The following is a 13,372-nucleotide window of genomic DNA, read 5'->3' on the forward strand; positions in this document are numbered from 1 at the left end:
TGAAAAATTTCAAAACGGGGGGTGACGAGTTTTTGATAAGAATATTGAGGACTGTGGAATCAAGATGGGTGAATAGACTTGTAATGCAGATCATCAGTCGTCTGATTGAAAAGCAGAATGGGGCCAAGTGCAGTGGTAGTCTCCGATTCAACATGTAGCAAGCAGTATTTTCTTTTTCCTGTGTTTCTCCAAACCTAATGCATTCTCTGTTTTCTTTTTCCATCAGAGAGCCTGCACAACACCACACGAGGTTATGAGGTGATGATGCAGATCGATTGTGAGGTGATGGACACCAGAATTATTCAGATCAAGAGCTCGTCGGTGCCCCCTTCTCTCCGCCAGCCTCAGCACAATGGCACGGGTTCCTACCACCCACACAGCAACACCAGCAGGGCACCCAGTGCCAGGAGGCTACGGCCTCCACCCCTACCCGTCTCTGCACCGAGCACCAAGGACCCACTGTACCTCTCAACAGAAGACGGTGAAGTGTAGTGCTGGTGTTTCCTGAGCTCTGTGCACTGTTTTACAGTCCCACCCACCAGGAAGCAAAAAGGATCATTGACTGGAAAGGTTCTTCATTTGTTGTCCTTCCCCACCTCCTGTTCCCCTCCACAAACACCTCCTGCAAAGACCTGATCTCTAAGGTTGCAAATGAAATTTGGTACTGGGTGGTGGTGGTGGAGGTGTGAGGGAAGATTCTGATTGCTTTTAAGCTTCTGTAAAAGGGATAAGGACCAAATTGTGCTTGCCATCTTCCTGTCTTGGAAAGCTGTAACATGCTACTACTGCTTTTACGGTTCCCAGAGCCTTGGCTCCACACATGTCTTTGGTGATGGTGAAAACTAAGTTCTGAGGAAGTTGTGCAGAATTGCAGTAATGGATTATAATTCCACTACCGTAACTGAAATATTTTTTATGCCTGTTGTCCCCTTTTCCTTCTTCAGCCTCAGTGATTCTGGAGTATGGCCTCATATTTCATGTTTTTCTGGAAATGATCACACCAGCAATGAACATCCGGTCCACCGTGCTGACCCATTGCATGCAACTCTTGTGTTTAACCTTAATCCTTTTGCACTATGCCAGTTGTTTATTTCCCCTTTTCTGTTCTGAATGTGAAGCTGCATTGCAGTTACACAACATGCAGGTGGTCTGTGCCAGCACAGTTTGCTGTAAATACACTGATGAAACTCGGAGCAGCCCAACAAGCTGGAGCATCACTATAATCAGATTGGACTTTTGCCCTGTAAACTGTGCATAAAGAAAATATCCCAAAAACTGTTGTGTAATCTTGGTTTGGCTGTCTCGGGGTCCAGATTTACGCTGTCATGATTTGACCATAACGATTTTTTTCATTACTGTTCCAATTTAATCCTGTCCAGTTACTGATGGTGACAAACCATTTCTAATCTCACGCAAGCTGAAATCTATAATTGATCACCGTCCCTCATCCCTAATCTGTTTGCTTTCCAATGAAAATGTTTGCCATATTTTGTTTCTGGCTCCATTACCATGTATAGTACAGAATAGGAATTTCACTGTTGAGGAATGTACATTTGGTTTTCTATTATGTTGTCATTCTGTTTACTGATGATTGCGTGTGTGTCCTTGTGCACTTGCGTCCCACATTGAGGTTCAGCACAATTTGGCATTTGTGGTTTGATTTTTATTTGCCTTCATGTGTTCCAAATCATCAAGCATTAATTGCTGTTGTAAAGCAGGGGCCCTTGCTTCACTTATGGGAAGTGATGTGGGTCTCAATAGCTGGGTCATAATTGAGGTGCATTGGTATGACTAGGATTTCGTAATTTCACAAAAGGAGGAAATACAGTTGGAGCCAATCCAACATCCAGCCATTTTCTGACTTTTTCTGTTTGTTACAATGCCCTCACCAGGCTGTGTCTAATTTGTTTACAGTTATATTTAAGCGAATAGCATGTCAGGGATGGCAAGAATATTTTGCATGATTTGCAGCCGCACCAGCCCAGGGTGAAGTGTAAAAATCTTATCAACGTGTAACGAAAATCCTGCCCAACCCATCATTGACTATGGATTTGTCACTGAGCAATGACCCACCAATGTGATAACTCCCCAAGTTGTTAGCTGACCTGTGTCTACATATAAACCTAATGTTGATTTTTTTTTTTTGTCGTCCAAAATTATATAATTTATTATTTAACTTGTCTTTTTTGTGTGGTATATTTCTCTCTCTCTGTTTCTCAAAGTCTTCAGAGCAGACCAACTTGCCATTAGACATGAAACTGAAATATGCAAGAGCCTTTTCCTGTATTCTATGAAGTTTCGAATTGTCTTTATTGATCGACGCCTGAGGAGTACTCAGGTAGAATCACACAATTGGGTCAATATTTGTAATTGTGTTGGGATTGAAGGTGAACATTTTCTTAAATTTTCTATTTGATTCTATGGTTTGACACCCCAGTGTGTATATTGACAGACCTTTCACTGGAATTGCATTGATGGCAAAGGGCAGAAGGAATTGAATTTTGATGTGTACCAGCTTCAACAGTGCTCCTGATAGTTCTGCAGAATATTACTGTCATGAAATGCCTTGCATATTGACCCTTTTGGGCCTGGAGCAGGCAGAGACCATTGAACACCGCGGCCTTGTTCCGTCATTCAGCAGGATTCTGGCTAATCTGTACGTTATTTAGGAAGAAGGAGTTTATTTGAATTATACAGTGCTTTATGTAACCTCCCTACCTCCCAAAACACTTTACCAAACATGTTCCATTCCCTGTCATATATAGTTGCCATTGTAATACAGGAAACATGGTAGCTAATTTGCATCCAGCACACTTTCACAAGCAGCAGAACTGAGCAAAGAATTGGTTTCAGTGTTGGCCAGGCCATGAAGGCTCACCCTCCCCTGTTGCACTTCCAGCTGTGTATTGGTTTTGAACGACTGATAGACTGGCCTATTTTGAAGGTGCCCTGTCTGTTTAATATTGCACTGAGTGTTAGCCAAGGCACTTTGTTCCAGTCTCTGCAGTAGGACTCAAACACACAGCTTTCTCACTCCAGCAAGAGTTGATTGAATGTTGACCCACTCACCCAGGGCTTGCCACCCTGATCTGTCAGTGTGAATTTTGATATTTTAAATAATGGGTCTTTATGAGGGCCAGTTGGCAGATTTCCATCACCCTTTATGGAATAACTGCATCCTGATTTTGTCCCTACATTTAAGGTGGAGCAGCCTTGATTTGGATTAATTTGCATCATGAAAATAATTTCTGAATGCAGTATCTTCCTTAGTGAATCCTTTCATTTTAAATATATTGAGCTTCTACCCCTGTTGCTGCTTTCTAGAGGTCCTAATATGAAAAGAAAAAGGCCATTCAGCCCTCAGACTGTTCTCCTATTTAGTTAGATTACAGCTGATCTGTGACTTCCTCACTCTCTTCTATAGCCCATAATGGGGCATGCCCAACAAAAAGACATATCGTTTTCTCTAAAAATTCAACATTGTTCCCAACATTTTGAGGGTGAGTGTTCACATTGTGTGAGCAAGTCTTTTCCTTGTTTCATTCAACTTTAAGGTTATACTTTCTTGTTCTGGAACCAGCAGAACTGGTTTCTGTTTTTCTGTGTTATGAACTTTTTTTTTGTAAATTCCAACAATCAAATAATGCCTCAATCTTTACTCAAGGGAATACAAGCCTGATCAATGTCCTCCAAGTTTAACTGTGTCAGCCCTAGTTTTATTCTGGTTAGCTGCACCTTCCCCAAGATTACTATTTCTGGCCTAAGCCTGAGATTGGATCTCAACAAGCGGAGCTCTTGTTGAGGTAAAGGTCTTTATTCCAACAGTTTTCCGTGTTGTGATGTTGTAGTCAGATTTTATTTCTACTTGATGTCTTTTCTATCATCATTGCAATAACATTTTGCCATTTAGACCTTAGCAAATTTAAAATGGAGAATCCCACCTGGTGTTATGGTACAAAGTCTGTATAATTTTTGCATTGGTTTAGAGAGTTGTTTACGGCACAGAAGGGAGTTATTCATTCCCTCGAATACTTGCCAGCTGTCTGATAAATCAGTGCCGCTCCCTCTCTGTCGTCTTAAATGTTTATTTTCCTCCTAGAATCTGACTTTCCTTTTAAATCTTTGATTGCCTCTGTTTCCATCACTTGTGGGTGTCAAATTCTGAGTTTGAGCCCCATTTTGGGAAGCCCTGCTCTAATCCTGAACTGTCATCTGATGGGAATGGTTGTTTGTTGGTTAGAGAAACTGGGATTATTCTCCTTTAGTTAGATGATGAGACATTTGGTTGTTTTGGGGTCACTAAGAAGAATGCTTTGTCCAGGTCTGTGCATTGCTCGTCGATGTATTACAACCTGTATTGACAGAGGATGAGGCAGGAGTTTTATCACACCAAAAAGTCTAAAAGGACTAATTCGCCAAGCAATGGACATCCTCCATCAACTGAGACATGAAACTGAGAGCCCTGTATCTCAGTTGCATTAGCCCGCCACCTGTAGTCATCTTCTATAATATTAAACAAAGTAAAGATTAATGTATATTAATTCTGAATGTAAGCACTAAAATAGGAAAAACAAAAATGACAGAGAACATTAATAATTAAGTCATTAAGTTTCATTAAGATGCCATAGTTTTTTTTTTAAGTATCCACCCATCACTGATTTTAAAAACCCTCATGATGGTGCCACACCATATCCTCCAACAGTCTGCTGAATTCCAGCACTAAAGCATCAGTGAAAGTTGTACATGGTGAAAAACTGAACAGAGATTATTGCCTTGTTCAACTGTTACCTGAAAATTTGTAAAACATCCAGTGTCAGGGCCACAGTTAAACATGAGACATCCTGAGCGAAGGACTTAAAATCTGTTAATCTCAAAGACCCTCATGAGATTTTTCAGTTTGAACCATTTCCCTTGAGTGTCCATGACAAATCTGAAATGAGCCAGTTCAGATCTGCCAATCAGTTCCTTGATCTCATGGCCACAGTGTTAATTTTTTTTATTCCAAGCATTTCCAGTGTCTTAGTATCGTCTTCAAATCATACTCAGACATCATTGACTGTGGTGACTTTGTCTTTATTGAAGATCAAACCCATTTGCTATAAGCATCTGTCCTGGTATATTGGCCTTGGCTCAATGTACGTTATCCACGCCCACTCTCCATCTTATTGCTTTAACTTGACAACAATCTTGGAATGTGATTCATGTGTTTTTGATGAATAGGAAAATCCTTGACAAGTTCTAATTTTCTAGAGTCCTTACATCTGCACCACTCCTTAAACATGAGCGGTCTGCCTCTCGAAAGTGATCCTGATAAGATATAAATTACGATGTAATTTATTGATTAAGCTTGATGATTTGATATTGTATAACGCTTTAATTGAGACCGAATCATTTTTAAAATAATTGACCCTAGATCTTTGGCTCTTCAACTCTTAACTATTCAGCCATTTCCCAATCTGTCCACATCATATTGTTGGTCAAAGTAACTATTTCTGATATTTTGGGTTTGGGACCAATGTGATTCATGGACTCCTTCATGTCTACTGTGGGATTACTTTTTTTGTTTTTGTCCGAAGGTCTCAATCTTTATGATCTTAAGTTCTTGTAGTTCTTTCACAATGTCAGAGAACGGCAATGAAGCCTGTATTACAGGCTATACAGATGTGTTGAGTACATGCCATTTCCAAATAATAGCAGCTGGGATTTGTATCTTGAGCTTGGGCCTACCTAGACCACCGCCCTCATTCTTGCTGTATTCTCGTTCAAATGTGGCATGTAATGGAGAAACTGGTGGCATTGCGGATGATTAAATTCAGTTTGTGAAGGGTATTCTGGGCTGCTTCTAAGAAGATCAAGTGATAATGAGACTTATTATTATCCTCCTATTTCCTGAGGAGTTTGATTTTCTGAATTGAACAGAAAGCAGCCTGTATTTTTCCTCCATGTATTTCAACCTTCCTTAAGCTGTGTCCTCTCAGCCTGGGAATGGTTGCGTGTGACTCAGCTCCATTCATTAGAGAGTCAATGAAGCTTTCCACAAGCCGTAAACCAAGCCACCCTTCTTACTTAATAGTTTGTGAGCTTGAGTTAATTGATAGCCCATCTCTTATTATTTAGGGTTGCAAACTGGACAACAAACAATCCTTGTGTCTCTCAGATGACTTTTGAGTACTATTCTCTTCATTAAGACCATCCTCTGTGATGTCTTCACCAGCCTCATCAAGCAATAGTGGTTGGGCTACCACTTGAGTGTTCTGCAACACTTTATCAGAAATTTGCTTAGAAGTTTTGGTATTTAGGATGCTGGCAATCTTTTTGTTTACAACAGCATTAAGATGAGAAGTCATTTCTTCTATCCATTTTGTAAACTCTCCTCTGTGGCTTTGCATTGACTTTTAAGGTCTCCAAATGTCTTCCATTGTGTAGCCTGTCCACAACCAAAGTGAATCCTTTATGAGAATGTTAGCTCGCACATAGAATATGCATAGGCCCCAAGTTGGTTTAAGCTGGTCTTATGCCACCACATTAGCATAGTGACAGACTATTGCATGATCTTTACTTTTCTCACATTCGGAGCACATAATTCAGATGTTATTGAATTGAAGTTTCTCAACCCTTTGGACACAGGTGCTGAAGAAAGAAAAAGAGAGCTGAAGAATGTGCAAAATAACCTTTCAGTGGAGTAGGTGTATCACAACTTCATTTACGGTGGTTCAGTCGTAGGTCCGATCAATGATGACAGGCTCCATGTATATATGCGATCTTTTCAGATATTATCTCTTTTTTTAATTCATTCATGGGATGTGGGTGTTATTGGCTGGGCCAGCATTTCATACCCATCCCCAATCGTTAAGAGTCAATCACATTGCTGTGAGTCTGAAACGTCTTTTGGCCAGATGGGGTAAGAATGGCAGTTTCGTTCCTTGAAGGGCATTAGTGAACCAGATGGTTTGTTTTTCCCAACAGTTGACAACGGTTTCATAGTCATCATTAGTCTCTTCATGTCAGAGTTTTTAAAAAAATGCAAATCCCACAATCTGCCTTTGTCTCCGGAATATTACCTGGATCTCTGAATTAATACTCTAGCGATAATTTCACTGGGCCATCACCTCCTCGTTGCCGAAACTGTTGTCAACCACTTCAGTCGAAGTTGTTGTAATCAAATCTCTGCATCTTCTGTTACAGAAGAATAGTGTCTCAATGCTGGTGGTACACTGTATTGGCTGGGCTGCCCATACATTTTCTTCAAAGACACGTCAGTGTCTACCAGAGCATCAGGACCTTTCAGAAAGGTTGATCAATGTTTGAAATCGTTAAGGATTTTGATAGAGTAAGGAATGTTTCCAGTGGAGACAAAAAGGTACTTTGCCAAAGAACCAGAGAGAATCGGATGAATACTTGAAGGTCTTGCAAAAGCAGTCAACAGCAGTTTGCATTTATGTTTTAATATCATGAAAGCACACCCTCAGCAGCAATATAAAGCAAAGTGAAAACTGCATAAGAAGAAACGGGGGCAAACATCATAAAACTTCATCAAACAGAAGTGGCACTATTTGAGAGCTCTTTCAAAGAGCTACAACAGGCATGGTAGGCAAATGACATGTATGCTGCAGAATTCTTTGGTGGAGTGAACAAAAATGCATGGCAGTTGGCTGCCTGTTTTGCATTTCATCATGCTATGGTCAGTATTATTTTTGTTGTATTTTTGACTTTGCTTGCACTGACATAGTACTCAATTTTGCTTCGTGTCATTGTTGCTCCTACCTTTGCCTGCCCCTATCCCACTTCAAATCTTCAGGCCCAGCCTGTTTGTTCAACACCATTGATTTAATTACAGTCATTGTATCAGTGACATTATACTGCAGGTGAGAATGCACTAATGCTGCATCAGGTTTCCCTTTTCAATTTTAAAAGAAAACCATGTGTAACTAGGTCTGGAACTGAGGAACAATGAGCTATTCTCTAGCTTCCTTCCTTCAATCAGAGATTTTAGGAGGGTCTACCATCAAAAGGTGACCCAACTGCAACTGTTTATCCAATTTAATCCCTCTTCCATTGCCCCAACAGCAGCATTATGAACCCCATTCGAAACTGATGCGCTGAGGAACATTGCTATAGTTGAAGCTGCATCAAATCAAGTCGTCAAATTTTTTGTGTAAATAAATGACCATTGCTGCAAAATGAGATGTGCTGCCTCACTCATCAGGTCAGACTCGCAAAACTGCCAAATTTCTCAAGGAAAGGGCAACAAAGGACTGCCTGGTGCATACACCTTAAGCTAAAGGCAACATTTTGACCAAACAGAATCTATTCGCAAACCCTTGGGCATCCTGTTCTCAGACAGTATAAACTCTAGTTTCATTCCACCCTTTTAAATTGGTGTTCTTGCAATTCTATCCTGATGAGTATGAGACAGAACATTTTGGCTCCTAAGTCTTTTTACAGCAATGCTGGAATTGTGTAGCACCAACCAAATCAGTGAAACAGTTCGTCTGTCTTTAATATTAGTGTGGACACCCTTTGGGAGTCGTCTTGAGTAAGGCTAGCTGGGATTGAGACTGTTTCTGCAGGAGTCTCATGAGATGTTAGGATGATGGCTACAACTGTGTCTGAAGGCAAGTGGCTTCTTTAGGTCACAACCTTATGTGCTTGCAGTGGTTCCAGTGTTGGACTGTGTGTGACATGGATTGCTTGAAGCAATCCTAGTCTTCCATCTGTTTGTCATTTTGACTCGAGTCAAGTAGATGCTTGAAATTAAAGTATTCCACCCACTGTGTGTGTGTTGAAGCATAGTTAGCACAAGAAGAGAAAATGGGGTGATGCTGTTATTTGCTATTATGAGATTTGGTCAGGTAGTTTTAATGAACATTTTACTGACACACTAAAAAAGGGGCTTGTGCCTCCTGTAAATTTCCCCAGATGTTGACAGGTTGGACTTCTGTTGTAGTTCCTTACAGTTACTCTTCTTTTCCTTTAGATAATCAATGAACCATTGTTCTGTGATTTGATATCTTCACATCTTTTTTTCCGGTGCTTTATATCTTTGAAATGTAACACTGGCTGGCAGTTAGTTTTGATGGGGGTGTGGTGCAAAAAAAAACACGGGTACCTACTGTCATTGACATGTGCTTGTTACAGTTCTGTAAGCCCGTTTGGCTCAAATGTCACCTCCAGATCCAAAACAGTCTAAGGTTTTTGTCTCTGCTGTGGGATTGAGGAGTTCATTTCAAAATATTGATTATGTGCTGATTTCCTCCTGACCTCTCATTCACTAGTTTTAATCAGTATGCTAGTAGACTTTTTTGAAAATTCATTCACAGGCTTTGGGTGTGGCTGGCTAAGACAGCATTTATTGCTCCGCCTTCATTGCCATGAAAGGATTTGACAGTCACCCACATTGTTATGGGTCTTGTCACGTGTAGGCCAAACCAGGTAAAGATGGCAGGTTCCCTTCCCCTAATGTCATTGTGGGTCACTGCAGCTGGACTGCAATGGTCCAAGAAGACAGCTCAAGGACACCGCCTTCTCAAGGACAATAAATGTTGGCCAGTCAGTGATGCCCACTTCCCACAGATAAATACAAAAGAAAGGATATTAGTGAACCAGATGGGTTTCTATGACAATCACTGATGGTTATGTGGTGGCTAATGACTAAGTAGTTCTTCTTAGATTTGTATTGAATTCAAATTTCACCATTTGACATAATCAGATTTGATCCCATTTAATGTTCTCCCAGAACATTAGCCTGGAGTTCTGGATTAGAAGTCTAATGACAACCATTATGGTTGCTATAATCCTCTTTGTTGTAGTTGCAATCCCGTTTAGTTTTTTTTTAATTCCTATTTCCCTCTGCATTGTCAGCTATCCTTACAGCTATACATTAAACTGTGGAATTCCCTCCTCCACCCTCCCCTCCTCCTCCTCCTCCTCCATCTCCTCTTCTCCAGCAAGACACCTTAAAAACCTAACCCTTTAACTAATCATTCAGTCTCTTGTCCTAATATATTCTTATGTGGCTTAGTGTGGGATGTTATTTGATAATACCTCCTATAAGAAGTACCCTGAGAGGTTGAAAGCATTCTACAGATGTAAGCTGTTGTTTTCTTTTCAACATCCCTTTTCAAATCCCTCTTTATCACCCAGAATTCAATTGCATGATTCCTTTCTGCACTAAACTAATTACCTCATTTAGGCACGGTGCCTCTTGTTCAGTGTTCTTGCTCAGAACAAGGCTTTTTACAGTTTTGGCATAACATTCTCCAACTTGCTCTTGGAGTTGGCTAAGGAACATGAGGTAGAATTCAATTCACTGTTTGTCGTTGTTCCATGACTGTTTTACGAGTTAAGAAATCTGTTAACAACCAACTCACTTCCGGACTTGCCTGCAGCAGCATTTGTATCAAAGCTTGAAAGGGCTGAATGGCCTATTTCTGGTCCTAAGTGGCAAGTTTGTCTGTAAATTATATCCTGTCAGCATGCCCAGCACTTTTGAGTGAGAAGTTGCTTCCTGGTGTGACCCTGGAGATTGTGGTGAGTCGTTGAAAGCGCCCCCACCCCACACCCCAGTTCCAAACCTCCCCCGCCGACCCCCCCCCCCCCCCCCCGCCAACCACCAGTATCAAAAGGAACAAGGTGAACAGATGTCGAAAATAATCAGTCGTGAAGATCACAGCGGATCAGATAGCGTCCATGGAGAGTTAGGAAGCTGACTTTTTGAGTCTAGATGACACTTCTTCAAAGCTCTGAAGAGACATCCAGACGCGAAAACGTTAGCTTGCTCTCCCTCTGTGGATGCTGTGTGCCCCTCTGTCATCTCCAGCGTTTGTTGTTTTCAGTACAGATTCCAGCATCTGCCCGAATTTGCTCCTTCAGGACGAACAGATAGAAGGAACGTTACTCCCCAGTTCCATCAATCTTAGGCATGTCTGATAACATTTAGTGTTCTTCACTAAAGAGGCCACAAGCCTGGAGTGTGAGAGAATAAGTATCTCCTTTTGCATACATTATGCTCTTCTTTAAGAAATAAGCTCGCCTCATTTATAATGGTCACAGGAGTTAGTATGTTGAAGTTGCAGAGACTTCAAACAATTTATCGGGACGTCTTTGGGGGAAGTGTTTTGAAGCAAAGGTAGAGTCTTCTTTCCCTCCCCCGCATAATCCTGCTCAATGTGAGATGCTGGAGTGAGTTGTATCAGGTTTCTTAGTCTTAGTACCCCACTGTGCTGAACAGCATTATGAACTATTCAGGAGAGCTGGAAGCTGGTACATTAGCAGCCTTGTTCTGAAAGTGGCCCATGCACGCGAGAGGCAGAGACTAGCGGTGAGAATTAAACGGTGGGGTAATACCAAGAGTGAATGCAAGTACTTGTCTGATCTTATCAACTATGCAAATGTCTATGTTAGATTTTTCTTGTGTAAATAACTTTTTTAATTTCTGAAATATGATGTAAAATTGTGGCATTTTTAATAAAGGCTCTAGAAGCAAAGTGATCTTTTAATAATCTCATTAGAGTTCACAAATGGGTGTGCGCTGTGACTTGAAGGTCTGTCAGTGTCGCAGTGTGTTCAGGTCTGTCTGTTATTGCACTGTGTAAGTGTGGGGACGTATCACTGAATGTAGGAGGCGTGTGTCTATTTGTAAGGGTCTGTGTCACTGTATAAGGTCAGGGTCACTGAGCATCCCTTACACTTTGCGCGTGTCAATGTAAAGGCGGCCTTAGTCACTTCTGCGAGAGTGCAGTTATGTTTCACTGTGCTTGTAAGGATCTTCCTGTGTCAACGTCGTTGTTGCAGGAGGGATGGGAGAGGGTTTGGTCTCTTCGGCATTGTAGCTACTTCTTGTACATTCCACAGAGATTAAAACATTCCAGTCGTTGGGTTGACGGGATCAAACCCAGATTTAATGAGGTGGCGATATTGATCAGATTCGCACATTGATGTGGTTTCTATGATGTTCCCGCGATATATTAAGACGGTGTAATCTCAGCCCAATGCTGGGGAGGATGAACGTGTGTCCTCAGTTTGTTTATCAGGATGGAGGAGTGAGCAGAGGGTGGTCGGGATGACTTTGTAGCGCTCGTGGTGTCTGATGTTCTGCCAAGAAGATATTTCTGTTCCTGTTTAGCTTTCATCAACCCAATGCCAGCAAACATCCTTTTGTTGTGGGGGGCAGCTGTCGTGGAATTGCTGTTGAGAGATTTCAGCCATCCTCACACTAGGCAGCTGTACCCTATGCAAGGAGTTGGCTGGGAAACGATCAGGATTAGGGGCTTTGACTGTATTCCGAGTCATATCTAAATCGAGATGACGAACAATTTTCTCGGTTTGCAAAAGGATCAGTTACATCCACTTGGGGCGTGGTGGAAACTGAAACAGTACACCGTTCTGTTAAATCTTGGAAAGACCTTACCTAATTGACCCGCCCCTCCCCAAAACAATATTTACCTCTCCCTTTTTGAAACGCTGCTCGATTCTAGTCTCCCTGCTATAGGAAAGATGTTGCCAAACGTGAAAGGGTGCAGAAAAGATTTACAAGATGTTGCCGGGGTTGGAGGGTTTGCGCTCTAGGGGCAGCCCGAATAGGCTGGGGCTATTTACCCTAGAACGTCAAGCACTGAGGGGTGACCTGACAGAGGTTTAATGAAGTGTGACGGGCATGGATAGGGTGAATTGCAAGGGTTGAGAGAGATATGGGGCAAATGGGGACGAGATTAATTTAGGATAGTTCATCAGCTTTGACGAGTTGGGTTGAAGGGTCTGTTTCCCTGATGTACACCCCTATGGCTGAATGGCTTTAATTTAAAAAAAAACTTCTGTTCCCTCCAACTTTAATTCCCGCCAGTGCATTCCTTGTGTTTTTTTTAAAAGAACGCCAACCCCACGTAACCCACTTTTTGCCAATCGGCTTAAATCGCTGTCCTCTGGTTATCGAACCTTGTGCCAGCGAACATCTCTTTTCCCCATTCCCCTTCTGTTAAAACTGTGGTGTAATCGCCCCGTAATCTTTTACCCCTCTACGGAATGCCACGCTGGTCTCTGTAGGCCACATCCTCACCGCTGTCGACTTTCTCGGCATGCCCGCTACATCCTTCCGAAAATGCTGCGGGGCGTGTGGGGGTCGCAAATCTACGGGGAGTCGTGTAATATTTCCGAGCTCTGGAGAGTTTTTACAAGTTGAGGCGCTTTATTTTCGAAACGGGCGGAGAACTGTTTTAAAAAAAACATTTTCAACATGTGAGCTGACAAGACAGAATTTTTTTCATTTGGCCAAAACCATATTGCCCAGGAGAAGGTGGTGGGGATTCAACATGTTGTACATTACCCTGCTGTAGTAATGGAGGCGGTGCTGAGATCCTTCACCCAGCCACATTAA

General features: G+C 41.8%; 1 protein-coding gene across 2 annotated transcripts in view; it reads left to right on the forward strand.

Annotated features, from left to right (window-relative positions):
• The window catches only part of atf6b (activating transcription factor 6 beta), a 105,567-nt gene extending 94,992 nt beyond the window's left edge, over window positions 1-10,575 (forward strand). For both annotated transcript variants that reach the window (XM_059639376.1, XM_059639377.1), the window contains exon 16: window positions 227-10,575. In XM_059639376.1, the coding sequence (XP_059495359.1) occupies window positions 227-492 (266 nt within the window). In that variant the 3' untranslated portion in view covers window positions 493-10,575. The remainder of the gene's footprint in view (window positions 1-226) is intronic.
• The last annotated feature ends 2,797 nt before the right edge of the window (window positions 10,576-13,372 follow it).

The sequence above is a fragment of the Stegostoma tigrinum genome, chromosome 34, assembly GCF_030684315.1.
Source record: "Stegostoma tigrinum isolate sSteTig4 chromosome 34, sSteTig4.hap1, whole genome shotgun sequence".
Classification (NCBI taxonomy): domain Eukaryota; kingdom Metazoa; phylum Chordata; class Chondrichthyes; order Orectolobiformes; family Stegostomatidae; genus Stegostoma; species Stegostoma tigrinum.